Source organism: Hippopotamus amphibius, chromosome 15 (assembly GCF_030028045.1).
Source record: "Hippopotamus amphibius kiboko isolate mHipAmp2 chromosome 15, mHipAmp2.hap2, whole genome shotgun sequence".
NCBI classification, from domain to species: Eukaryota; Metazoa; Chordata; class Mammalia; order Artiodactyla; family Hippopotamidae; genus Hippopotamus; species Hippopotamus amphibius.
The window spans coordinates 42,770,104-42,797,625 of NC_080200.1; the positions used below are offsets into that span (position 1 = coordinate 42,770,104).

General features: G+C 42.9%; 1 protein-coding gene across 1 annotated transcript; it reads left to right on the forward strand.

The window, feature by feature from the left end:
• The first annotated feature begins 1,275 nt into the window (after positions 1–1,275).
• Positions 1,276–27,522, forward strand: SLC45A2 (solute carrier family 45 member 2). Its single transcript, XM_057708056.1, has 7 exons — positions 1,276–1,744; positions 3,556–3,732; positions 15,091–15,416; positions 19,269–19,412; positions 20,087–20,210; positions 24,545–24,759; positions 27,140–27,522. The coding sequence occupies exons 1-7, from the start codon at positions 1,360–1,362 to the stop codon at positions 27,362–27,364; spliced, it is 1,596 nt and encodes a 531-aa protein (XP_057564039.1). The 5' UTR covers positions 1,276–1,359; the 3' UTR covers positions 27,365–27,522.

Genomic DNA, 27,522 nt, shown 5'->3' on the forward strand with positions numbered 1-27,522 from the left:
AAACCACTTTAAGTGATTTGCTCAGGGAAATACAGGTAGAAAGAAGCAGAGCCAGAATTTAAACTTTAATATTTTGACCCCAAGTCTTGCTCTTAAACCATTTTAAAGCCTTTCCTGGGATATCATGTTTCCCATGCCACTCAAATTTTCATTTGAATTCAAGGTCCAACAAGGAAAATATGGCCCACTCGAAGTCTTTAAAACAGAGGAAATTTAATATGGAAAATTACGTTGATGATAAAAGAGGTGAGAAGTCCAGGGGACAGTGAGGCAACTCAGATACGAGCAACCACAGGAAGCCAGGACCACTCCCGTAACTGCAGGATGGATGGGAAAGGTAGTGTTATAGGGACCCAGAAGCTAAGATTGGCAGCTGGACCCACAGTGGAGATGCAGCCACTGCCAGAGACACCTCAGGATGGAGAAAGAGAGGGGAGGAATTATCCTGATTTCTTCCTTTCTCCTGCCCTCAGTCTTCCCACCAGTGCCTCTGACTAGACAAATCTACCTAGAAGGCTGGGAGCAAGGACTACTTGGGAAATGTAGTCTCTTATGGTAAAGAGCATAGGATGAGGGGGAAGGAATGAATCTGAGCAAACAGGCAGTTGACTGGCAGTACAAAATGTAGTGTATACACTTTTTTCATTCTATAATTGCTTTAGCAGATGTTTACTGAGGACCTACTAGATGCCAGGTATCATGCTACTCGTAGATGCCATAATGAGCAAAACAGACCTGATCATTGCTCATAAGGGTATCGAAGACCAACATAGGAGAAGGAGAATAAACACAGAACTCTCTAAAGTGTGTTAAGTGCAATGAAGGAAACTATCACAGTGCTGTGAGAGAGCTAGTGATTTAGGGGAACGGGCAACCTCCCACTGTTTTAAGTCTAGTTAATTGACTCGATGTGTATGTGTAGAAAATGTGTTCAGGAGAGGACAGGATATTTATATCTAGAAAAATTTTAGAAAAAGATATCAACTCATTCATGTTTAACATCTGGATTATAGGGCTTTGCTGTCTCAAATCTGTGCGTGATTGTGTGTAATAGACTGTGTATGTGTGTGAGAAAGAGAGAGAAGGACAAAGGAAGATTCCTTGAGAAAAACATCCTAAGGAGCCAGAAGGCTCACAGCAGCTAATCTCCATCATGCTTTCCAGGCGCCACCCGCCCCCCCCTTCCTTCTCATCATAACTTGTGATCTTAGAGGCATGAAAGAATTTGAGCCCCTCCCCCAGCCTGACCCCCTCTGCTGGCGGCTCAGCCAGGCTCCACGTCAAACCCAGCCGGGAGCACACACCCCAGGGTCACGCCAGAGGTGGTGGGCTTGCAGGCAGGTTCCTCACCCAGGGGCCATGGGCAACATCAGGGGGCAGCCTGGCATCCACACCTACAAATCCCTCGCGGAAGAGGGCCCCTTCGGCTCTGTGGAGCCGCCCAAGAGACCCACGGGGAGTCTGGTGATGCACAGCATGGCCATGTTCGGCCGGGAGTTTTGCTACGCGGTGGAGGCGGCCTACGTGACCCCGGTCCTGCTCAGCGTGGGCCTGCCCAGGAGTCTGTACAGCATGGTGTGGCTCCTCAGCCCCATCCTGGGGTTCCTGCTGCAGCCCGTGGTGGGATCAGCCAGCGACCACTGCCGGGCCCGATGGGGCCGCCGGAGACCCTACATCCTCACGCTGGGCGTCCTGATGCTGCTGGGCATGGCGATGTACCTCAATGGGGACGCTGTCGTATCAGGTCGGTGGATGCTGTGCAAGGTGGGCTGGCCGGGAGCAGGGTCCTGTTATGCAACTCAGGAAAAGGAGAATGCACATTTCTTTATGTGACAGTCAGAAATTGGTTAAGACTGATTCTCTCTCCTAAGTTACATTGAATTTCCACCTTTGGGTGACCCTTATTCTGTGGTCAGGCACCTTTACTTTTAGAAACATCAGAATACATTATTTTTTTAATTGTGAGAATTTGAAAATAGGATTATATTTTTACCAATTTTATTAAACCACATATTTCTACATATTTATCAATTATGGGATTTTTGGTGCCCATTATACCTTATTTAGTGCTTTCTCAAAGTAACCAGCTGCCGAATGCCTCCATAAATTTTTGCAATAAATGTACCTGTGTGTCCAAATAAGAGTTAATTATGTTCACAGCTTTCTGTGGAGTCTTAATAAGTACAGGGCATCAGCCTGGCAGCTCAAGGGGACATTTTTGCGTTGCACATTGTGGACATAAACCTGATGGTGAACACTTTTTCTAGCCATTAGTCAGCCACCAAGTGAACAGTAATTGGTGATGGTACATTTTGCGTTGAAAAATGAATCATTAAACTTAAAAATAACACACATTTTCCGACCATTCACTCTCAGGCTAGCAGAATGGTTGATAATCAGACAGGTTAGTCAGTTATCCTTTGATATATTTAAAAGAGGGCATAAATCTATAAATGTAGGGCATTTCTGGAAGAATTTACAGAAAACCTGAAAAGAGTCGTTGCCTCTAGGGAAGGGTGCTAAAGGGCTGGGGGCGAGAGAGGAAGGGTAGCCTTATTTTTCACTTGTTTTTTTTACTGGAGTTTTAAAAACAGGGGCATATATTACACATTATTCTTAAGTTTAAAAAATAAACTGAAAGCAAGGAAAATAGTTGTGAGTCAGTGAACAGTGACAGCCACAGGATGACTGTTATTTAGCTCTTTAAATTGTGAAGTTGCAGTTCATCAATTGAAATGCAAGGATATGAAGAGAGCTGGTTATAGACGCTCATGTACAACACGATCCTGTTAGTCAGTGCTCCTCAAAGCAGAGTCCTCCAACCTGCTGCATCAGCCTCAAGGGTGCTGTTAGAGATAAAAATTCCCAGGCCCCACCTTCCACCTACTGATGAATCATAAGAGATTCACAGGAGGAGGAGCCCAATAATCTGTTTTAATGAGTCATCCAAATGATGGTTAAGCATGCTAAAGTTTGAGAAGCACTGTGTTGAGGGCACAGGTGCACACCTGTCTACGTTAGTGCATAAAGGGATGTCTGAAGGGCGAGCATCTCTAGGGGCTGGGATCTTGAAGCATTTCCCCAGCTTTTCTGTATGATTGGAATGGTTTACAATCAGCATGTATTATTTTTTAAACAGCTTTATTTACAGAGCTATGATTCACATACCATAAAAATCACCATCTAAAAGTGTACAACTCAGTGCTTTTTTGTGTGTTCTCAAGGTTGTATAACCATCCTCACTATCTAATTACACAGTATTTCCCCCCCAAAAGAAACCTGGCAACCATTAGCAGTCACTCCCCCTTTCCTTCTTCTTGACAGTCCTAGGCAACTGCTCAACCTCCTTTCTGTCTCTAGGAAGCTGCCTTTTTGGGACATTCGCTGCATAATTTTTAAAACTTGAAAAAATAGTGAAGCTATTTCTTATTTGGAAAAGCAAAGCAAAGTGAACGTAAAGGGAGATAATTTGCTGACAGGAAGTTTGGGTGGAAATAAAAATGTGGAATCATTCTAAACGAGGATTTAGGAAACCAACGTGTCTTTCTCTTTTAGCTTTGATTGCTGACCCAAGGAGGAAGCCGATTTGGGCCATAAGCATCACCATGATAGGTGTGGTCCTCTTTGATTTTGCTGCTGACTTCACCGATGGGCCCATCAAAGCCTATTTATTTGATGTCTGCACCTATGAAGATAAGGAGAGGGGCCTCCACTACCATGCCCTCTTCACAGGTAGGGAATATTCCAGAAAGTCTCTCCTTCAGCTCCCCGGGTAGGGAGGCCCCTCCACTGAAGCCATCCAGTGTCTCAGCACTCAAGTTTTCTGAATGAATGGATGCTTTGATGGGCCGCTCCCATCACGCGGGCTCTGTCTTCCAGTGCATTTCTCTTGTGACCAGGCTGTGGAGTTTTTGCTAAGGAAGTTTATACAAGAGCTTTCTGAAGAGCCATTTGTAGAGAGGTTTACAGCTAAGATGAAAAGAGGCCTTGTAGACTTTATTTTTTGTTTTGTTTTAGTTTTTGATCAGTAATATGTAGCATCAGCATTATGTAGGAGCTTATTAACAATGCAGCGTCTTGGACCCCTCCTCCAGTTATTTCAATTCAGTAGGTTTGGGGTGGGGCCTAGAAATTTGCATTTTTAATGACTACCTCTTCTCACTTGAGTTACACATGAATGTGTGACCCCACCGTGGTGTCCTTACCCTGAATGGAAGACCACATTAAAAAAATGGAGAGAAAAATAATGAGCAGGGTGTTATCACATTGCTTAGTCTTTGCATACATGCTAGACCTCCCAAAGTTCCATGAACTTGGCAACGAGAGGTCTATGGCATTCTGCTTGAAACAAGCATTTTAGAATAAAGGCATGTTTAGTTTTAGGGCCCATTTTGATTTTCATCGTCAGCAAGATATCATTTACCTGAGGAATCCAATCATCAGAGTAAATTGAAATTCTTTTTTATTTATTTCAGGGATGTAGGCCAAGCCCAACAATTCCAAATGTTTTTTGAATAAGTGTCAAAGGGTTCACTGCCAAAATATTTTCCAGCGTATTTCTGATTTTTTTTTTTTTTTAAAGAAAAGACCCTACTGGCTTCCAGAAGGACATTTTAGTCCTCCAGCTTCTTCTGTCTCTTATGTTTAAAGGTAACTCTACCTGCCCTCCATCCCTGGCATAAGTGGGTTTAGTGGATTCACCCTGGTCCCTTCACCCCATGCCTTCGCCTTTGGGTGCTTCTGAGGCTGTGGAGCCCACTCTCAGCAGAAGGAAATTCCTCCCTTGTGTCAAAATGCTTCTAATTGAGCACATGTTGCTAAATGAACCCAAGGCCTTGCTTTCCTTAGCCACAGGCTCCATCCTGCCGAAGGAGGCTGGGATGAGACATGATGATAAAGGCTGTCCCAGTTCAAATCCTGGCTCCCCCTCTGACCGAGTCGCCTTGGTATTTCTGAACTTCTGTAACTTCACAGGGTTGTGAATCTCCACATGATGTTAGTTATTAATATCCAGGCAAATGATCCCAGATCCAGTGCAAGAAACCATTTAAAAGGATTCAACACCAAATGTTTATGTTGACTAGATATTCTTCATTCAGACTTGCAAAAGTTTTATTTGTGAGTCAAAAATTATCCGCACTCTGGTTATGTTAAAACTTCTATAAGTTCTACAGCCAGAGTGCGGATAACTTTGGACTCACCCTCGTGTATAATGACTCGGTGAGAAACTTGCCACATGTACATCATTGAAAGAAGAATGGGTAACTTGTTAGGCTCAGCCTCTTTTGACTTTTCTGTTTATTTAATACTTCAAAGCATGGATAAAAATACTAGTGAAACAAATGCTCAGATTAGAAATAAGAACTAAAAAAAAGAAAAAAGAGTTCTAAAAATAAAGTTTAGATATGGACCCCTTTGACCAAACCTGTCAGGCAAGAGGAAAGAAGCTGTGTTTCATGTTAGAGTCTGTTTTAACTTCTCCTTCAGGACTCATTGCTTTGTAAGCAGATTTCTTTCATCAGCTGGGTTCCCTTTGAGGTTTCCACCCCCAGTGAATTTTCACATCTCCTCACTCAGGCAGCTTGCAAAGGATGTGGCCAGAGCAGAAACCGGGACTTTCAGCTTGGAGGGTGACATGAATATCTTAGGGCAAAACAGTTAATATCTCCTAACGGCCATTTCTTTTCCCATTCAGCACCTACCTCTCAAAGAGTCTCAAAGGCAGATTCGAGAAGGAAGCCCATGAGGGCATTTTTCCCTGACTGCGTTGTCTGCCTGAAATCTTTCCCCAGATACCAATTGGCCGACTTGGTTTGCTTCCTCTCTTGGTTACAGTCTCTGGTCACATGGCCCCTCCTCAGTGGTGTGTACATGATTATTTGATAATATATTATTTGTTCATTTGTTTGTTGTTTATCGTCTGCCTCTGTAGCCAACATATAAAGTCTCCGAAGGCAGGAATGTTACCTTTCCTATTTGTTCCCATATCACCGTGGCTTAGAATAGTTCTGGGAACATACTGAAGAAATATTGATGAGACCAGTATTCTAACGTCCTCATTTTACCTATGAGGAAGCTGTGTTGCCAAGAGGTAAGGGACTAACCCAAGGTCCCAGAGCTGGATAGCAGGAGACTAGACTACCAGCAGGAGCCAACCAGCCAGTGAGCCAACCAAGAACGTGGGTCATGTTTTTGTTTGGATTCCCCTCAAAGCTGAGCCCTGGAGAAAGTCTAGGTGCAGGTAATTTATTTGAAAGGATTCCAGAGAGTAAGAGTGAAGGACTGGGGGAGTGGAACAGGCCAATACAGGAAGCATTACCGAGTTGGCCTCTGCTCTCAGTGGTGGCCTCTATCTCACCAGGACCCTCCTAGGAACCTGATGAAGTGCATCTCAGAACTCTCCATCTGGGAGGATCAAGTAGTGGAGATGAATCCATTGGTTCCAGTCTCCACCAGCCAAGGGTGATCCCATGGGTTTTAACCTCCCTTGTGTGAGTGCTACCCCCTAGCTGAGTGTGGGTTCCCTCAGGCAAGTTACCTGAGTCAAGACGGCCAAAGCTAGCTCAGAACTGATCGCAGCAGCTGCTGGAGAAAGGAGTCAGGGTGGGGGTGGTACTGAGAGGACCTGCCGTGTCCGCAAAGGCTGCCTGATTCAGCTCATGACTTCTAGTCCTGAGCTTTTTCACTCTAGCATATAAGTGCTCCGTGTTATTTGGTCACCATTAGGTGGAGTTGAAGCATTCTGCAAAGTGCTCAATGATTTCCCTTATAGAGAAATGAACTGTTGCAACTCAGAACTAAAATATTCGTTCTGTAGACTTAAAGAAAACTCGTGGAAACCACAAATGGCTCCAGAACCGGGCCAACTAATGACTTGACTATTTCTAATCCTTAAGCAAGAACAGGAGTCAGATTTTATATGTCATGTCAGAAAATGAGACGTTTCAAGAATCTTCTCTGAATTAGTGTAGCCATAGTCATTCACAGGCTCGAGTCAAGAAATTTGGTTTTAGAAAAATGTTGAGATAATTAAAGTGAATGCCTTTATGGGAACCATTATTGCATCAGACACATCAGCAGCTTTCAAAGGAACACAGGGTATGGTCTCAGTGCTCTCACCCTCTGTGGTGAACACCCCCCCAGTTCTCTGCATGCGTGTGTTGGATTAAGAAGTATATGATTTTGGCATTGTTTTGCTGCAAATATTTTAGCCTACAGCGTAGCCGATGTGAGTAGTGGAAAATGTCAGATGAATCTTTATGTCTGAAATGGGTGTGAATCCCAAACTCCAAACTTAATTTAATTGCATCTGTGTTGAGTCCCATAGGCACAGCATGGTGAAAACTCAGTGTCAGTCCCTTTGGAATATTCTCCCACCCCTTTCCCTGAGGGTTGCATCTAAGTTCTGGGAGCTTACAGTGCAAAGCTTTCCAGGCAGGGAGGAGCTGGGTTTTAGCATCATGTGTTCACACTGGCATTTACTGGGCTGTCCCTGGCCCCACCGTGTCTCAGTGGTCAGGCGGAACTGGTCACAGTTACATTCTCTTTCATCCTTGCCTGGTCTGCAGGGCCCCTTCAGAACCCGTGGGATTCTCAGCTCTCTCTGCCCCCATGCCATTCTGCTCTTCCCACGCCTGCCAGCATGAAAGGAGCTCTGTGAGTTGCAAACTCTTCATGCTCTGATTTCCTTGTCTCTAAAATAAAGATAAAAATATGGTCGATCCTCGTTATTCATGGATTTGTGAGGTCATCTGCTCACTAAAATTTATTTGTGCCACCAAAATCAATACTTGCAGCTCGTTCCAGATCATTGCAGGCATCTGCAGAGTGGAGGAGAAAAATTTTGAGTCACCCAATGTGCTTGTTCCCAGCTGTGGTTGATCAAGGGTGACGCTCTCCCTCCTACTTTTGATTCTCACGCTGTAAATAGATGTCCCTTTATTGGTACATTTAGTGCCAATTTTTGTTTTTTGCATTTTTATTCTTTTTATTTATTCATTTATTTTTTGGTGATTTCATTTTGCTGTCTCGGATTCGTAAGTGCCAGAACTTTCTGCACTTATAGAGAAAATGTGTGTACTAATTTTTGTTCAGATGTGAGTTACAGTGCTGCTAGTCATGGGTTCCATGTTAATGAAGCAACTATATATTAAATAAGGTATCTGTAAACATAAACACACTTCAAACAAGGTTAGGTGTTGATCAGTTGATGAAAATGAGACTAGAGTCGTGAGGAACTTAACCCTGTATTTCCCCTCCGAGCAGTAGTTTACTATTCATGAATTCAGGGCTTGTGGAAACTTTCTAGAATGTAACTACCACTAATAATACGAATCAGCAGTAGTACCTTCCTCAAAGGGTTGTCGTGAGGGTTGAAATGTCAAGCACCTAGAACAGAGCCTGACACCCGAGCTCGTCTATCTCCACCCACCGCACAGCCATTTCTTTCTTGCGGTCTTAATGTCCCCCTGGGGTCTTCCCAGGGAATAAAGTATTGGTCCCTTCTGCTCTCGGCTCCCCCAAGCCATCTGCAGGAGGTTCTCCTCCCCACCTCCCATCCTCCCACCCCAACTAGGCCCAGGGAGGAAGGAAAACAACCACCACTGCCTTAGGGATTCACCAATATATGCGAACCCGTCATGAATGCCCTGCGTCCCCTGAGAAGCCTTGTTTTTAAATCACATTTTCTACTGAATCTACCATCTATGCCTTTGGCGTCTAAGGGTTTTTGAAACTCAGAAACAAGGAGACACGTTCTTTTTTTTTTTTAAGAACTTTTATTGAGATACAGTTAACATAAACTGCATATATTTAGAGCGTACAATTTGGTATCCCAATCTCCCAATTTATTCCCCCTCAACCCTCCCCGCTTTCCCCCCAACCCTCCCTGCTTTCCCCACTTGGTGCCCATATGTTTGTTCTCTGCATCTGTGTCTCTGTTTCTGCCTTGCAAGCTGGTTGATGTGTACTGTTTTTATACAGTCCGCACATATGTGTTAATATACGACATTTGCTTTTCTCTTTCTGACTCACTTCACTCTGTATGACAGTCTCTGGGTCCATCCATGAGGAGACACATTCCTATTTCTCTGCTTTCTGCTTTCATGTCCTTCCCTCAAAGCAATGAGGCATCCTGGTTCAGCTTGAATGCGAAGGAAGGGCCCAGGGAAATACTGCGGTAGTTGTGGGTGGACGGAAACCGTGGTCAGCACTTTAAATACACTGTCGCGCATCTCTTAAGAGATGAGTTGCCTTTAAATCTAAAGACATGTCAGGTCTGCTTGTGTCTTCGCTCTTTAAACAGAGCATGCGTGTCATTTTGATTGGTTCCCCTTGTGCACTCAGTCTCCAGGAAGCAGGTCACGTGTGCCTTGCTCATTGCTGTATCTCCAGTGCCTAGCACAGTTCTTGGTGAGAGCGGTGCTCCATCCGTGTCTATTGATAAGTGAACGGGGTGAAGGTCTGTCCCTCGCACACACACGCTCATACATACCTAGTAACCGGTACTTCTGTTTACTCTCTGGGACTTAGTGTGCATGTGTTAGGCGGAAAGGTAGGAACCTAATCTGACACTTTCATTGCTATTTTCTCAACATGTAGAAAAGAATCAGCGGGTGGGATAAATTGGGAGATTGGGATTGCCATACATACACATTACTAATAAGAAAAAAAAATCAAATTGTACACTTTAAAAAAATACTATATATACTAAATACTAAAATACTAAATACTAAAATAAAATAAAATAAGATATTGTAATAAAAAAAAGAAAAGAAAAGAATCAGAACGGCTCTCTCATGAACCTCCCGGGAATGCAGGGGTCTTTCGTCTGTCCCTCTGCTGAGGTACAGAAGCCGGCAGCACACTGCTAGCTTTCTCACCTTGAGCTCTTTCTCCATCAGTGTGGAGGTTGTTCCGTCACACTCCTGAAGCAGGGAGGCAATTATAGGCACGTGGTACGTGCAGTGTTGGACTCAGACTGTGTTTAGATTCCTTGGTCCTGAAACACTCCCAGTTTTCCATTTTACCTATTATGGTTGTGGACTAAAGAAAAAATAAGACATGTTTCTATAAGCTTGGACTTCTTTCAGGAGGAACCATTGTTCCAGCTGTGTCGTTAGTTATGAGATACAATATCTGTCTGCAGAGCCATTCGCTCTCATGGGGTTGGCTCTGGTGTGAGTTTGACATCACAGCCTGGCTCTGTGAAGGAGGAGCCAGCTGGACCACTTGTGGGCCCTTCTTTGTAAAGGCTGGTTGTGTAACATGGCAGCAGCTGTCCTTTGGATGCTCCTGCCTGTGATTTGGCCAGTAGCCTGGGAATTGACTCCAGGAGCCGCAGGGAGGCTCATGTTGGCAGTAGAGATAAATGCAATCTGGTTATAGACGTGGGCGTCGATGTTAACCTTTGTTATGGCTGCGATGACTAGGCTTTGTTTAGGAGACTATTTTGAAAATAAAATTCTTAGTTTAAGCAGAGGAAGTAAAAAGTAAAGCATTCAGCAAATTCCTACAGCCCTCTGCTGGCCCTCATCGTATCTGAAGGTGTGAATAGATAAAGTTAATGTTTCCATACAGAGTTTTAATGTGGTGCCTAGTAAAATAACATCCCCAATGGTCTACTATTCCTTAGGGCACGTTCTGTTGTAACTTTCAGTTATGTCCCACAGGAGCTCTGGGACAAACAAAATTGTTTTGCTTATTTTTTTCCCTCTTCCCCAAGAGAAGGGAGGACTGGAAATCTTTTCAGATACTTGTAGCATGTTTTACTTGACTGATTAGTGAGGGAACTGACAGGGAAGATGTAAAGAACAGTTTCCCGGAGTTCTTGCAGGATACACGTATATGTGTGTGTGTTTAGCAAAAAGAAAAGAAAGAATGCTAGGTTAGATACACACCTGATTAACTTTCTACAAGGCAATGTAACTATAACTCCTCTGTAACAGTTCTGCCAGGTTACAAAAACATGGTTACAAATCACAGAACCCTATTAATGTCTGAAAATTAATCCTTAGTTTTACAGGCCTGCACATCATTGAGCTTTATCAGTCGTGGCTTGTTGGTCAAATATCCTATGACAATAAAGTCTCATTTCCAAGAATATCAGGTAAGGGTGGAGCAGATTGCCTGGAAACTGCTCTGTCACTTGAGTACTCAAAAAGTGATATTTGGACTAGCAGCCGCGGTGTCACTGGGCAGCTTGAAAGGAATGCAGAACCTCAAGCTCCACCTACATCTTTAAAATCAGAACCTGTGCTATTGACTGAATGTTTGTGCCCCCCAGAAGCCACATGTTGAAAACCTCATGCCTAATGTGATGCTATCAGGAGATGGGGCCTTCAGAAGGTAATTCGGTCATGAAGGCTCATGAACGGAATTGGTGCCCTTATAAAAGTGGCCCACGAAAGTTCCCTTGCTGCTTCTGCCGAGTGATATTACAGTGAGAAGATGGCTATCAGTGAGGAAGTGGGTCCCCACCAGACACCGAATGTGCTGGCACCTTGATCTTGGACTCCCCAGGCTCCAGAGCTGTAAGAAATAAACGTCTGGTGTTTATAAGCTACCAAGTTCATGGTATATTTGTTAGAGCAGCCCAAATGGACGAGGACAACCTATATTTTAACAAGACATGCATGTGATTCACGTGCACATTGAAGTTTAAGAAGTGCTGCTTTCTAACGATATTTTTAAAAATCAGACACTGACACAGTTTTAACTCTTTCTAGGTTTGACATACATGTTTTTTCCACGATACGTGCCATGGGCCACACTAAGGCAGTGGTAAGCCGAGGTCTCAGCCCTCAGAATGATCCCCAGATTCTAGTCACTGGAATAACTAAGTCTTTTGGGCCAGCTCGGGGCAGATCCTCAGCTTCTCCTGCCTCTGGGTGAGGCTTTGCAATTAGCGTTTCTGTAGGAAGTCAGCAGGACACTAGGTTTGGGACCTTGTGCTGCCACTGTAGGTACTAGTGCTTTACGTGTATTATCATGTTAACCCTCACAAGACTCATACAAGGAGGCATCACTGCCTCCATTTTCAAAGGTGAAGTGCCCAAGGTCACATGATTAGAAAACACACAGGTGGGAATTGAAAGCAGCATAATTACAAACCCTTCCTTCTGTGTGGTCTCTTGTCACTTACCCACTGTAGCCTGCGGTTTTCTTATCTAATTCAACTAGATGAGCTGCAAGCATCCCTCTATCTCTAAAATCTTTGGAGTCGTGATCTATTGAACTCATGAGCTTCATTGCTAATTAAGAGGAATTCTGTAATAATTATTAATAATAAACTCTTCAGAGCTCCTCTCTACTATCTGAGTACCCAGCCCACAGTTTTAATGTCATGTATTACAGTTTGTTTGTTTTTTAATTAGCTCTTTACTTATCTGCTTCTTCTACTTGGAGCTATCTTCTAGGAGGAAGTGACTGGCATGCTGTGACTTATTTATGTTCACATCCCCAGAAACTGGTAGAGTTTTTTTTTTTTACATATATTTAGTGCTTAGTAAATATTTATTGACGTACACGACACCAGTGGATGCAAAACTTGACTAGAAAGCCCTCCAATTGTAGGACTCAAATGTTCAAGTCAATATCTAATATAAATCCATTATTATGTTTGTATCTACATATTTATATTCATAAAATAAAGCCACCATTCCGTTGCACAGCGGAGGAGTTATTTCACGCATCAGTTCTTTCCAATGGGCAGGGGTCTTGGCTCTACATTTTTTCCGCTCAGTGGAACAAGAAGTTTGAAGGAAAAAGGCATACGCGATAGGAGAACTTGACGGCAGTGTGACAACCATTGATCTAGTTCCAAACGATAGTTTCGAGAAAGGAATGTATACGTTTTTCATAGCGTTAATTAAGGTCAGGGGTTCTCAGCTGGGGCCCATTTAGCTCCCTGAGAGACAGCAGGCAGTGTCAGCAGACATTGGTGGTTGTCACAATGGAGAGGTTGTACTGGCATCTAGTGGGGAGAGGCCAGATGTTGCTAAACATCCTACAATGCACGGAACAGCCTCCAGCAAAGAATTATCCAGCCTCAAATGTCAGTCGTGCTGAGACCGAGAAACCCTGGTTTAGATAGACCCTCAGAGAGTGCTGGGCTTTTAGTACTTTCTTTTCAGGTGAGTGCTTGGCTCAGCACACGACCTCTGACATCCTCAGCATCCCCGTGATTGAATAAAGAGCATCATTGTCTAATGGCGCTCCAGACGCACCGCATGTCCCAGAACTGCCCTCTGAATCAGCAATAGTGTGACTACCTCAAGGGCTTCCCCTTCTCCTTGGAGTTTTCCCCGGGTGCCCACCATCCAGACACCTCACTGTATGTGCCGTTGATCTGTTTAAATATCTGCGCATCACCCATAACTAGGTCACAGAGTCCTTGCTGGCAGAGAACTTGTTTTGTCATTGCATGCCATTGGCCACCATTTCTGATAATTCCAACTTAAAATGCTTTGTCACTCAGGGCATGACAATGATACCGTCTTTTTGGAATTCAGGGTTAAACAGTTGTTCATCTGTAAATATCCTCTATGGTAAATTGCAACTAGACAGAATGTGAAGTGACCAGAATCATGCCTTCTTCCCCCATTCTGGATCAATTAGGATTCATAGCACTTGGCATTCAGATTTGTGTTCCTGGGGTCAGGGTTTATGTAAGTCTAAATGTTTAGGGTTAGAGGATTCCTTAGGCTCCGTTTTCTTCCTTGATTCTCTGATTTGTGAGAATGTTGTCTTTACCTGGGAAATAAAATGGAGCCTTCACTCACACAAGAAAAATTTAAAAAATAGCAAACAAAAAGCTGACCTGCCTAGGTAGCTAAGGTACTTGCCAGAAGATCAGCCCTACGTAAGCTTGTGATGCAGGTAGAAGGTGTGTTTGGCATCCATCTGCTTACTTCCCTGGACAACCTTCCACCTCATGGTACACCCCCACCTCAGCCGGGTGTTCTCGGAGGTAACTGGTGCCTGCCACCAGGAGGACCATCTGAAGAACACTTTGTACTTTGCCGCTGAGACATGCAATGTCTTGTCCGTACCAGGAGCAGTTGCTTTTTGAAAACAGGAACCCAAAAGAATGAATCACTAATGGTAGAATTTCAAATATTAGACCATAAGGGCAGGATCGATTCTGAGAAGCCCTTTCTCAGTGTCTCTCAGGTCACGCTGTCTTTAAGTGTAAGCAGGTAAAGCAAGCAGCAGAAAGACTTCAGGTCAGGGTCCTGTGAGAGGATAAGATTTTTAAAAATTCATATTTAAACTTCTGTTTTATTTTTCCTATGGCTATCAACTGGAAACAAGTACTTTAGCTTTTTTGTTTGGTTTGTATTTTATTTTATTGAAATATAGTTTATTTACAATGTTTCAGGTGTTCCGCAAAGTGATTCAGTTTATATATATATATACACATACACTTTTTGAGATTCTTTTTCATTATAGGTTATTACAAGATATTGAATATGGTTCCCTGTGCTATACAGTAGGTCATTGTTGTTTATCTATTTTATATACAGTAGTCTATATCTGTTAATCCCAAAATCCTAATTTATCCCACTCAACCATACCTTTAGCTTTTCATAGAGGAAAGAAGACAGATTCCAAGGCTGTTTGATCTTTGCAAATTTGGGTAACCCTACGAAGCTTATTAGTAGATCAATGACAATACAATAATTATATTTTATTGCAGCCAGAAACTGGTTTTCTTTGGGGCCCTTTAGGGCCAGGAATCTTCGTTCTTAAGCAGTGCTGAGAGTGCAGTTTAGAAAGCCGTAGGACTTCAGATGGTGGTAATATTTTCCAAGTGCTTACTATTCCATATTCCAGTTGTGACCCTACCAGTAGGTTACTTTTTTATTATCATCCCAATAGTATGAGTGAGGCAGTCCAAGGTCGCAGCAAGTGCAGCTAGAGCCAGGCCTTGAAGCCATGCTTCCTGGCCCAGGTGTCTTAGCCTCTCCCTGTACCTCTCCAATCATAACCAGGCTGCCTCTACTGTCCTCAGGGAGCTTTCCCTCGGAAGGAGGTGGAAAGAGAAGGTGGTTCTAAATAATACTAATGCAGCTCTTTCTTGCTTTGCAGGTTTGGGAGGTGCCCTGGGTTACCTTTTGGGCGCCATCGACTGGGCCCCCCTGGCACTGGGAAGACTGCTGGGCACAGAATTCCAGGTCATGTTCTTCTTCTCCTCACTGGTGCTCACTTTGTGTTTTATTCTCCATCTGTGCAGTATCCCTGAAGCCCCACTTAGAGATGTTGCAAAGGACATTCCCCCACAGCAAGCCCCCCAGGACCTTGCATTGTCATCAGACAGAATGTACCAGTATGGGTCTATTGAGAAAGTTAAAAATGGTTATGTAAACCTAGAGCTGACGCTGCAGGGAGAAAAAAACAAAAATCCTGCTGAACAGGTAAAGATGCAAATTCTTTTTTATTTACTTAGGAAAAGTATTCTTGTTCTTGCCTTTTGTTCATATTTTTAAAAATTATTCTTTGTCTTTGTTTCGTTTGCTTATTTGATGCGAAGAGTTTTATGTATCCTCAAGTTGAATTTTTGTGAATCCTCTAATTGAATCCTCAAATCCCCAATAGCCATTATCCCTTGGAATTAAAACTTCGCACCTAATAGAAAAATGTGTGCATTTTTCTAGTCCTCTTGTCTCTTACTCTTTTCAGACCATCAAACCAGGGAAGATGAAGCCAGTCGCAAAATGTTAAGCCAAAAGAGAAGCCTGGAATCGTTCTCAGGACACAAGAAATATCTTCCCTTCTTAGATTAGGGTTATAAATTTGTTATTCCAAATAACAGCATCCCTGGGTAGGGAACTGGAGGAACTAAGAGGTTATTGGGATGAAGACTTCATTTTTATCTTGATCACAGAGTACATAGAGAAAATATGAGAATCTAGGTTTCTGGAGACCTGCTTAAACCTTTGTGGCTCCAGGCTGCCTGGGGGAGGGTACTCACGCTCCCTGCTGGTCTCTGTTAGGATAGAGCCCCTTGCTATGTATGTATGCGGTTCTGCGAGGCAGCGCAGGAATCATGGAATAGCCTTACGATGGAATCCATTCCATCATTAAAAGATGTGTGTGTTTTTGCAGATTTATTTAAGACATATGTCTTAAATATATTTGACATATACAGATACAGAGAGAAAATAGGAAGGATATATACCCAAAATATTAATTGAAGCTATTGTCTCTGGGTGATGGGCTAACAGGTGGTTTTTGTTTTCTTTTCTAAAGCCTTCAGTATATTCAACATTTCTATAATAGACAAGTATTACTTTGAAAATAAAGAAAAAAGAATGTCAGGGTTTAAGGAACAAAAAAAGACAGGGTTTACTGAAGATAAGTAGATATTATAGATTATGCCTGCCTCTTTGCCCCATTGATAGATTATGACTTGCCTTCAAAGAGTCACCCAGCAGAGGCTGTCTGACTCTGCCCTGAGGCCATTGTGATAATCAAATGAAATCAAGTGAGTGAAAGTCTTTTGAAAGGCAGAAAACCCTCTAAACCATTAAGAAAAGAAATACATCAAATGCAATCACCTTGTATTATTATGTGCCACATGCATGACCCTATAGGCTCTGAATGGTTCTATTACGTGATTTAAAAAGCAAAATAAAAACACCATAAGAAAAGAAAAAGAGTAACATATCTTAGACTCAAAGCCAAGCATCTGACTCCTCTATTCCAAAAGTGCATCTTGGGACCTTCCAGCTGAGCAATGGGCATCTCCACGGTGTCAGGGCCAAGACCCTGACCATCCTTGATTATCAAAGTCATTACTTTCCAAAATGAGGGTGGCTGTGCAATTTGAGAACTGGGATTTTTTTTTTTTTTTTTTTTTTTTATGGCAGGAAGCCGGAATTATTTCATTGGTCAAACCGGATACCATAAACTCCATCCCTAGTTCCTCCATTAGTTGTTCCTTTCAATATTTAGTCTCCTTCTGAGGGTACTTTTGTACAGTTCTGTCTCTCCTGATGGCTCTGGGCATTTTTCACGTATAAATCCATCACGACCTGATCTCCAGTTTTCAAAGGTGCATGATGCATGTAGCAGAACCACTCCCAACAGCTCAGAATCATTGCAAAGGCTTTACCAAGGGAATTGACAAGTCAGTGAATAAGATGCCAGCTGAATTTTCATCCTGAGTTAAAATACCTGGAGGGCCTTTGAATATTTACATTCACAGCTTTTACAGAAAGGCACAATTTTGAAACATATTTATTTTGGGGAGAGAGAAAAAATTAGGTTAACAGTGAAAGCAGGCTGAAAATTATGTGTAAGGCAGAAGCATAAATTAATATTTGGAATGAGGCTGAATACTTGCTGGTCAGATTCACTTTTTAAAATTTTGAACTTTTGGAAAGAAGGGAAAGAAAGTGAAGATAAATCCCATAGTCTGAGGCATGAAAACCAGGCTGTTGTTTCTCAGTCTGTACCTTTAATTGCTTCTTCCTGTGGTCAAGGAAAAAAGTAATAGTTCTGTTTTGGAATTCTGTTATGGTCACCATTTATTTTGAGAAATACCCAATTCTACAAGCAAAGAGTATTTTTTCCTAACTCCAAGGTAATGTCTATACTTTTTAATACTGATTAAGTATAAAAAATCAGTTGAGGCATGGTCATCTGTTTAAATACTACAAAACTGATGAATTAAAATGTCAACTTGTACAACAAACTTACGAGTAAATATAATTTTCTGCATCAAAGAAGTAAAAAGCTTTATCATATAAGGTTAAGAGTTATGAAACAATTTGCTATTATAATTAAAATAGAAAATCTCAGCAGACTGTCTTATAAATAAACTAGCCAGGACCCAATTTCATTATGTCAAGATTCAGAATGAGTAAAAATCTGACAAAACCCCACCATGGCTAATGTTTATTGTCACAGTGTCTTCAGGGCAACTGATAGCTTAATGTAATTTCTTTCTTCTCTCATATGATAAGCTGTTAAAGGCTGTTTTCTCTCTCTCTCTCTCTTTTTTTTTGTACTTCAGAACAGTTGGGTCAATAGTTCAAAATTTTTCATTCTCTCAAGGGTCCTGATGCCAATAAATTATAGCCCCTGGTTTTAATATAATTTAAGTCTAGATTAAAGAATCGGAGGCATATGTAGTCATTTTATGTGGGGTGTGTGTATATGTGTGTGTGTGTTCTACAGTGTTCTCACTTCTGACTTGACACAGGGCTCGTTTACGCATATTAGCTGATAGCAGGATCAGGAGAAATAAACTAGGAGGAGGTATCTGGCCCAGAGCAGGGAGCGGATTGGGTCTGTGTAGTAGTTTTCTATTGCAACATAACAAACTACCACAAATTTAGCAGCTTAAAACCACACCCATTTGTTATCTCATTGTTCTGTAGGTCAGAAATCTGGGTGGGCTCAGCTGGGTTCTCTGCTCTGGATCTCACATGGCTGAAATCAAGGTGCAGGAGGACCTGCCTTCTCACCTGGAGGCTCGATTGGGAAAGAATCAGCTTCAAGCTCATGCAGATAGAATCCGGCTTCTTGTGGTTGTAGAGGTCCTTGTTTTCTTGCGAACTGATGGCCAGGAATCACTCTCATTGCCTAGAGGCCACACTCAGGTCCTTTCCACATGGCCCCCTCCATCTTTGAAGCCAGCAATTCCTGTGCTTTGAGACTTTCTGGCTTCCCCTTCTGCTCCCAGCCAGATAAAACTCTGTGCTTTTAAAGGGCTGGTATGAGTTAATTAGGGTCACCCATATAATCTCCCTATTAATTAACTCAAAGCCAACTGATTAGTAACCTTATGTATATCTGCAAAATCCTTTTGCCATGTAACAGAACAGAGTCATGAGGATGGAGATCACAGAGGCCATCTTGGAATTCAGACTACCAGGTTTTAAGACTCAAGAAATCTAAGAATTATAACCATCTAGAGGCTGGCTGAGATCTATGAGCTTCATCCTCATGCAGTGTTCCTGTCATGCAAAGATCGGAAGCTAGATGTCTCTTACATCTTGACTCAAAGCAAGTCCGTTTCTAGTCCCTTCGCTCTTATGTCCCCAAAGCCCTGTTCTTGGCCTGCAACTGGTAAGTGTCTGTACATACTTAACGAAACACCTCCTATGAGAACACTCCATGGAAGCTTTGATGCCATGCCCAGAAAGTGTGACCTTGTTGTGATGGTCTACTGACAGATGCACAACATGGCTGTGTGCTGGCTCCCACAGCTGGCCGTGTGTCTACACTGAATGTCACACCTGTTTGGTGTTTTATTCCAGACTCAGAGGACAATGGCCGTGAAGTCACTGCTGAGGGCGCTGATGAACATGCCTTCCCACTACCGATGCCTTTGCATCAGCCACCTCATTGGATGGACTGCCTTCCTGTCCAACATGCTCTTCTTCACAGACTTCATGGGCCAGGTAAAGGACATGTCTGTGCACACGCTCATTGTCTCACACACCAATCCCTCCATCAGCACCTGTGGAGCTTCTGGGCCATCCTCTAGGATGGGCACAGTAAGAGTGCAGGAAAGAGTACCTTCAAGGAGCTGGCTTACAGACAGTTTCCGGAGAGAAGTTATTACACCCTACACAACTATGGAGGACACTGTGGGACCAGTACTTGATCAAATTCAACAAACAAGGAAAAATCCAGGTGAACTGTAGCAGTCACAGCAGGCTTAATAAAGGAGGTGCAGTGTGATGTGGGTCTTGAAGGGTGAGTAGGAGTTGGCGAGGGAGGGGTGAGGGAGAAAACATTCCAAGCAGGAATAGGAATGCCATGCGTGGAGATGAGTCAGAAGCCTATTGGCTGAACCAGAATATGGGTAGCAGGGTTGCCTAAGTCGGGGGGAGCCAGACGTTAGGTGAAAGGAGGGGTGTTAAAAATCCAGGGGGATGTTGTTTAGACTTGAGGCAGAAGGCATGAAGACTTCCTGAGGGTCCTCAAATGGAGGTGCGAAAGGATGGAAGAGTGACATGGTCATGGGAGAATGAGATCTGTGCCCCTGGAAGGGGTGGAGAAGCAGAACGTATGAGAAGGGGTCCTTACCACCCTCCACTGGTAACTCAACCGCCCCAAATCTCTCTTGCAGATCGTGTACCATGGGGATCCCTACAGTGCACACAACTCCACAGAGTTCCTCATCTACCAAAGAGGGGTTGAGGTTGGATGCTGGGGCTTGTGCATCAACTCTGTGTTTTCCTCACTTTATTCTTGTAAGTATATCTCCTCCTCCAAAGGATGTCTTCTAAGGGCTCTAGTCTAGCAGAATCTTGGATTTTATACATCTATATTTCTATATTTGTTTTTTCGCTCTTTAAAATACCAGATTCTTGATGAATATAAGGAGGCCAGGAAAAACTATTCCCTTTAGAAAGGACCATATCAAGCAGCCTTCTCCCTAGTGAATTCTGGGTGTCATTTTTCTCAGTGATTACTTTGTATTTGAAATCAGTGGGGTCCTAATCACAATACTTAGGGAAGTAAAAGGAAACCTTATAAACAACATGGCGAAGTACTGGATGGATGCAGGATAGTCACAGCCAAGATTATTGATGAGCAGCAGGTCTGTGTTCTTCTGGGGTAAGATCACGGTGGAGTTTCATAGATGTGTTTATCAGCCTTGATAGAAAATACGAGGGATGGTTAATACGCTAGGTGATAAAATTAACATCTAAAATAACTTTAGCTCAGATGGGTAGGGTGCTATGTTACAGGAGCTCTATTCCAGATGGAGAACAACAGCTTTCCTTCTCAGGTACCAACTTTCCTTGGGGTCTGGAGCCTATTAACCCCTCTTGGCTAAGTTTACCTGTGAGGACACTGTAAACAAAGGGATTTCTGGGATTGGTTTTAAATAAGTTCAAATGGATATACCCCAACTCTAGGGCATCACACAGACTCATTTTGTGCTTGCTAATTTGTATGGAAATCTCCAAGTGCAGTACACGTTGAAATAAGTGAAAACTCCGGCCTGTGAAATGTATGCAGGTCCCCCATTTGGAGTGGAAATTTGGGAGCTTCTCCAGCACTGTGGGGAGAATAGCTGGTCCCCAGGGCAGAGCTCCAGGCTTTGTTACCATTCTCAGGGGCATCATTCTGCACTGAACTGTGCTTCTTGTAGAGGAGGAGGGGATGTATATAATGACCCCTGGCCTGGCATTTGGCCCTTTGCCCAGCTGTAGCACAGCGGGAAAACTGCTTGGAGGTCAAGAAAAACGCTTCGAAGTATAGCACAATTGGGAAAAGGGGACCTAATATAAACATATTCATGAATCCAATAATCATAAAACCATAAAATTCATTACTTTCAAATTTATGGTAACCTAACAGTGGTGACTTAAGCTTACAGTTCCTTAGCAAAACCCATTTTTTTCCCCTTAGACTGTACAAATTAAGAAAACTCCAGGTTGCTCGCTTAAACTTCAGAAAGATGATTTCAAATATCTAGAATTAGGGTGTGTTACACTGAAAGGATTTAATACATTATCCATCAATCCCTTTGTGCTTTCATGAGGTGCAGGGACTATTTACTATTATTTTCATTCTTGTAAGAGGAAAGCATTTTTCTAAAAGTCATTAACATTTTACTTTTGTGTCAATTTTAACTTGTTTTCCTTAAAGACCCCTTCTAGGGACCCTTCCATTAGTCTAGTAGGAGTTCCTGTATGAATTTCATGGCATTTGAAAATTCAAAAGCGTGTTATTTTTTAGGGCCTTTCTAGTTAAAATCCCCATGTAAAAAAATCCCCACTATTTGAACAGTTTTCCAAAGTTATAGTAATGTATAAATCTATGGGATCCCTATCATGAATTAGAACTAAAATTTTCTTTATAAAATACCAACCAGCCCTGCCTAGGGATCTTCAGGGGCTCTCGTGCCCATAAGATAGAGCGAAAGTCCTGATCTGGGCTCTCCAGGAATCACTGTTTGACCTGCCTCAGACTTGAGCCTCTGTTATTCCCACACAGGAACTCCTCCAATGACCTACTACACAGATGTTCTCATCTCTGTGTATTTGCTTTTGGTTTCTTCCATGTTAACTGCTGTTTCTACCTCTCCACCCAGACCCAACTCCAATATATCCCTCTCTGTGCAATCTCTCAGGTCTTTCCTTCTGCAGCCCAACCCACTCTGGGCAGAATCAATCATTTCCCTCAATTCCAAAGCACACTAGATAACCCTATATTTTGCACTCATCGCATAACATCAGGGGCAGACTCAGAATTTCTATACAGACAGAGCTTGGCAGGGTAATCTGGCTGTTGGGGCGGGGAATGGGGGACGGTGATAAGAGACTAGTTTCCAAGCTCCCTTGCCCAGCAGGCACACTTAGATCAATTAGAATAACCATGCTGAGTACTGAAATATAGCCAATTGTTCATATCATAGGCGACTATTCACAGCTGGGGCTTAAATCAATCATTTCCCTCAATCCTAACGAGAGGCACAGTGTGAGTTGGTGTCAGACCCAGCAGAGGGCAAGTCAACTTGGCCCTAAAACTTGTTGATTTCTCTTCACAACTAAAGCATTCTTTGCGAGACTTTCAGTCTGTAGTGAAGTTAGTTATGTTTCCAAATATCTCTTTATCTTCTTTTGCCTTCTTCCTGGCTGGCTTATACACTTAGTGAGAGTACTTCCCTAAGGAATACTGATGGTATCTTTTAGGTGCTGACACAACTTAGATTACATTTTCAGCATAAATGTAATCATTAAGCAAACAGAAACTGACCTAAATTTATACTGCTTTTATTCTCAACCTTGACAACAGCCCTCCAAGCATGACATGAATTTAATAGAGGAAGCAATGTTGCTCATTTAATATCCTCAAATTCCATAATTGATACAAACGTAATATATAATTGATACAAATGTAATACAAATATAATAAAGATTAGGTGTTTTGCCTATGCAATGTAAATCCAATAATTATTTGAATAGATATGGAAAATTTCGCTCCTGAATAGGTACATTTCTAGTATCTATCATTTGTGTGTCCCCTGGGCCCGTGTGTTCCAGTAGAATGGGGCAGAGGAAAGATAAGGAAAGTAAGAGATTAAAAGCCATTTGCAGCAACATGGATGGACCTAGAGATTGTCATACTGAGTAGTCAGACAAAGAGAAATATCGTATGATATTACTTATATGCGGTATCTAAAAAAAAAAAAAGGATACACATGAACTTATTTACAAAACAGAAACAGACTCATAGACTTAGAGGAAGAACTTATGGTTGCCAGGGGGAAAGGTGATGGGGGGTGGGATAGTGAGGGAGTTTGGAATTGACATGTACACACTGCTATATTTAAAGTAGATAACCTAAAAGGACCTACTGTAGAGCACAGGGAACTCTGCTCAATATTATGTAACAACCTAACTGGGAAAAGAATTTGGGAAAAAATAGATGCATGCATATGTATAACTGAATCACTGAATCGCTGTACACCTGAAACTATCACAACATTGTTAATCAATTATACTCCAATATAAAATAAAAAGTAAAAAAATAAAACAAAAATAACCGATTAAAAAAAGAAGGTAAAGGTTTTTTTTTAGGGATTTTCCCTACTGTGGTGGAAAACATAGTAAAATGTTTTAAAGCCGAATTTTCAGTTTTTTAAAAAATGAGCTCTACCATGAGAGCAACCTTTATGAGCAAGTCAGGTTTACCTGCTGGGAGGGGACCCCAGTTAAGAGTCAACCATATTCAGCAAAGTCTGTATTTACTGAAGTACGATAGCCACCATTAACTGGGTGCCTTCTGTGTGCTCAGCATTGGGCTCAGTGATTTCACAGACGTTTTACTTCATTTGATCCTGATAACAATACCCAGAAGGGTTTTATTAGTTCCATTTTCTGATGAAGAAGCTGAGGTTTTGAGAAGTTACAGAACTTGTCCATAGAGAGTGAGGGCACCAGTGATGGGGAGGTGCCCGGTGCAGCAGGACCCCCTGATCAGCCTAGGAAGGACTGGTACGTCAGTGTCTGCGGGTGATGTACATTCTTTACTTCCTTCTCAGGATGTGCAGACGGCATTCAGGTGGGGCAAAGAAACTGAATGACTTGGATCATTCTGTACAATCTGGTTGTGTTAATTTCCTCCAACCTGACTTGGGGCTGTGGGACCAAGACAGACCTGGATTGTCATTTTGGTCTTGTTAGGCTAGATCCCTGTGACTCAGAAAGACCCCCACTTTTCTTCCACGTCTTGCAGCCCCAGGGTCCCATAACCAAGGCAGGCTTTTCAGTCGCCTCTTTTGCATCCTGTTGCTATTCAGCTGCCCAGCACACGGTGCCTGGTCCTTCTCTGCTGAAAAGAAAATCAAGCCAGCAAGGCAATTTCCAGCTCTCCTTTATGCAAAGGATTCAAAAGTGATCCGAAAACCCAGCTGTTTTCAAACATAGATAAGGAGGTTCTTTTGTTCCTGACCCAGTATTAAAGGAAGGCTAAAAAAAGTGAATCTTCAAAAGGAAAGGTTGTCTGAAATTATGAGATGTTGTGAGCCACTGCCAGCTGTAATTTCTCCTTGTCTTCTCCCTACATACAGACTTCCAGAAAGCTTTGGTTCCTTACATCGGATTAAAGGGTCTTTACTTCATGGGGTATTTGCTGTTTGGCCTGGGGACGGGCTTCATCGGGCTCTTCCCGAATGTCTACTCCACCCTGGTCATGTGCACCTTGTTTGGCGTGATGTCCAGCACCCTGTACACCGTGCCCTTTAACCTCATCACCGTGTACCACCTCAAGGAGCAGGAGGAGCAGGTACGATGTTGAACCCCTGCGCTGAGTGATGTCCAGACTCACCTGGAGGCTGGGGGGACTTGCTAGGAGGGTGCAGAGTGGAGCTGGAAAATAGGGGTTCTTGAAACAGCAGCACTAAAATGTCCAGCCAGATGTAATGATGGCCTAGCCAAGGCATGACCACCTTCCCAGCCCACCCGCTCCTTACTCTGAAGCCCTGTGCACCTGTGAGCAGTCAGGCAGGTACCATTACTCCATTTGTCAGATTAGGAACTGGGTGGGGGGGGGGGGGTTGGTAATGCTGAGAAACCAGCCCACAATCACATGGGGACAAAGCAAGGGAAACTCTGGGCTTATGACATGCCCGGCCTACCTGCAGCCTTTCTGGATGCCACAGCGAGGGCCCAGCCCTCAACCGATACACAGGTGCCTGGTGCAATTTCCAGGAGTTATTGGTTGAGCAACATTTTCCTTGGAAGTCCGGGTTTTAGTAAGTCATGCCCTGTGTGCAGGGAGGAAAGCTGCTCACAGGTGGTCATCTCAACAGCTGCCTCAAGGGAGACCCACCCCATCTCCTTCTCAGAACTCAAGCCAGAGGGCAAGACCCTATATTGCCCTAAAAAAGGTTTGGTATTTCTGCTCTAAGACTACCACCTTTTCATATCAAAATATGTAACTTTTCCCCCTGAAAATAGGCTTACATGTCTTTAACTGTAAAAGTTAGAGATAGCTATTACCTTAATCCATCACAGTAGGAAACTGCAAAAATGCCAAACACACGTCCATGTGACCGCAACGCTGGCCGCCTTTTTCATCATTTGATCTGGCAAACGCAGCAGGGCAGGGTTGCATCAGGCAATAAAGCCTTTTAAACAAGAGTTGTAGCTGTCCTCTTCCCTGGCAGACATTGTCACTAATGTTTCAATGCATGGCAGGCACTTTGCTGCTAAAGAGACAGCTATCATAAAGAACTAGCCCTCCAAGAAGGAGCTGGGTGGTACTAGGCCCAAAACACAGAGGCTTTGGACTCAGAGAAACCTGGATTCAAATCCTGCTTCCCCCTGTGAACAGCTATGTGACACTGGGGGTCTTATTCATTTACTTGTTAAATATCCCTCAAAATGAGTTCATCTTTCAATGGGGTAATACAATCACGTAGTTCAACAACCACAATGATATACAAGTGTGTATCACTTGGCTTCTGCCTACCCCTCCCTCCACTCTGTCCCTGTCTCCCCCACTCCCACCTGGGCTCCTACATGTAACCACTCTCATTAGGTTTTTGTCTATCTTTCCAGTATTTTTTAATGAAAATCCAGCGATTACAAATCTGTTTTCTTATGTTTCCTTTCTTATTCAAAGGATAATATGCGTTTTCCTGCACAATGATTTTTTTCTTTTATTTAATAGACTAGGAATTATCATTCAAACTCTGAGAGCCTCAGTTTTCTAATCAATCAAATGGGAATGATATACCCAGCTTATACAGTTGTTGGCAAATTAAAGGAGACGATAGCATAGGTAATCTGCTTAGCATAATGCCTGCTTGGCACTTAGCAAAGACTCAGAAAAGGGTAGGTAGAATTACTATTGTTATCATGGGGTTAATGATAACAATGTGTGCATCTGGGGAGGTGGTAAGGATGAAATGAAGTAATGTACACGATAGAGCCTTGCACAAGGCCTAGCACATGTTTGATACCCAATAAATGGCAATGTTATCAACCAATTCAGACCAAATATCAAATAGTAATCAAATACTAATTTACTAACCAGATAGCAACCATATTTTGAAAGGTTGAATTGCTTTTTTTTGTTGCTTCTCCTACATATATCCGTGATTCAACATTCTTCTAAAAGTGTTTGAACTTTAAATACGAAGGGAGAGATGGAATGGGATATTTATTGACTTTCTACTTCATGGTATTGACTACTTAGGAAGAGATAATTTTGCATTCTTAGCCATTTAACTCCCACAGGTGTTAACAGTGGCATTTAAGACACTGCTGCAGGTGGGGAGGAGAGGGGGGTAGAGCTTGAATCAGGGGTTGATAAACTGTCTTATTGGCCAAATGTGGTCTGCCACTTGCTTTTCTGTACAGCCTGTCATGAGCTAAGAATTCTTTTACAATTTTAGAATGATTTTTAAAAAAGGAATAGAAGGATTATATTTGTGACAAGGGAAAATAACATGAAATTCAAATACCCGTGTCATAAAGTTATGTTGGAACACAAGCTTGTTTATGTGCTGTGGCTGATTTTGCACTGCAACCAAGACCATATAATTCACAAGCTGAAAGTATTTATTATCTGGCTTTTTATAGGAAAATTGTGCTTGCTGGCTTCTGCCCTAAAGGACAGTTGGGATAGAGCAAATGCTGTTCTTGTCCTTCCCTTGCAGAGGCTGAAGGCCCAGGGCGGGGGCCCGGATGACAGCGAGAGAGGGCAGGGTCTGGACTGCGCCGCCCTCACCTGCGTGGTCCAGCTGGCTCAGATCCTGGTCGGGGGTGGCCTGGGCTTTCTGGTCAACACCGCTGGGAGTGTCGTCGTCGTGGTGATCACGGCCTCGGCAGTAGCACTGGTCGGCTGTTGCTTTGTGGCTCTCTTTGTCAGATATATGGATTAGTTCAATAAAGAGCTATTGTCTTTAACCTCAGACACAGTGGAGCACACGGCAGGAAATCAGTCTTTAACTCCGAGTTGTTCATATCTGCCCGTTGGATGGCATGTGTTGTGACTTCAGCTGCGGTAATCTGCCCACCCCTCACTCTCAGCCAGCCCTCT

Coding starts and splice junctions, on each gene's coding strand:
- SLC45A2 (XM_057708056.1), top strand. CDS start 1,360: ATGGGCAACATCAGGGGGCAGCCTGGCATCCACACCTACAAATCCCTC. Junction 19,413..20,086: donor TCACAGACTTCATGGGCCAG/GTAAAGGACATG, acceptor TCTCTCTTGCAG/ATCGTGTACCATGGGGATCC. Junction 24,760..27,139: donor TCAAGGAGCAGGAGGAGCAG/GTACGATGTTGA, acceptor CTTCCCTTGCAG/AGGCTGAAGGCCCAGGGCGG.